The sequence below is a fragment of the Trichoplax adhaerens genome, genomic scaffold, assembly GCF_000150275.1.
Source record: "Trichoplax adhaerens TRIADscaffold_4794 genomic scaffold, whole genome shotgun sequence".
Taxonomy (NCBI): Eukaryota; Metazoa; Placozoa; class Uniplacotomia; order Trichoplacea; family Trichoplacidae; genus Trichoplax; species Trichoplax adhaerens.
Genome location: NW_002062345.1, coordinates 1 through 1010, shown reverse-complemented (window position 1 = coordinate 1010; position 1010 = coordinate 1). Strand labels below are relative to the sequence as shown.

General features: G+C 31.2%; 1 protein-coding gene across 1 annotated transcript; it reads right to left on the bottom strand.

Annotated features, from left to right (window-relative positions):
• Positions 1–86: 86 nt before the first annotated feature.
• Positions 87–887, bottom strand: TRIADDRAFT_63067 (uncharacterized protein; the record flags this gene model as incomplete). Its single annotated transcript, XM_002119068.1, has 4 exons — positions 87–163; positions 308–458; positions 608–710; positions 817–887. The coding sequence occupies 4 exons, from the start codon at positions 885–887 to the stop codon at positions 87–89; spliced, it is 402 nt and encodes a 133-aa protein (XP_002119104.1).
• Between the last annotated feature and the right edge of the window lie 123 nt (positions 888–1010).

The window sequence follows — 1010 nt, the reverse complement described above, 5'->3', positions numbered from 1 at the left end:
TACTGTCCGGTTTGATATAGCAGCTATAAAGTAGGACGGAAGATAGCTTAGAGCTTGGAGAATAAGAATCTCAGCTAAGCACGAAATTAGACATACGAATCTTGGCTTCCATAATCTTCCATTTTCATGATCACGGATAATCCAACAATGAATACAGGTATGACTAAAAATAGTCAAGAAATGTACAAAATCATACTTCATTCAACACAACTCAATATGTCTTTTAGCCAAAGTATTGAGCTAAAATTACATTAAAGTAACTCAAAGTACAATTTATCTTTAAATTGGACTGTTATCATTAACTTACGCCATCCAATCGCCAAATAAAGGTAATAATGCTTCTTTTGGTGTCTGTAGTTTGCAGACGACATATAAGTAATAATGCCTTCAACTAACATCCAGAAGAAGACAGCAAGATAGAGGAAATGCAAAGCTATTGCAATAATTCTGCATAAAAGCTATCATAAAATAAATAAGATACAATGTCATAAACTTTCATGGAACTTGAAGCGTAACTTATATTTGCCAACTCAATATTGATCAAAAACAAATATTTCTACTATTAGATTGCTAACGATAGCTTAGTTAGAGCTTCTTTTAATAGTACCGGATTCGCTATAGCATCAGCACCAAATAAGAATAGAAATATTGCAGCTATCAAAGCCGCTGATAAATTTGCATGAACAAAGCTGCGAATGCCTCTTAGTTGCCTGAGAAAAAATTTAAATAAAGTGATGCAAAATATATCAGATTTCCTTTGATTTTCCATGTTGGAAGCGAGCTATATTTCTTTGAAATTATAGAAATTTTTCTTACTTGATAAAAGCAAAGATTGAAAACGTAACTATCAATCCAAATAGTGATAGTGAAAGTCCAGCTTTGGTCATAATATCCAATATTTGTTTGTGGATGGATGGAAGCTGTAGGATAGATTAACAACAGTAAATTACTAACATTATCATGTATTCATTCATACTGTATATTTATAATTTTTTAATAAATTAATGATG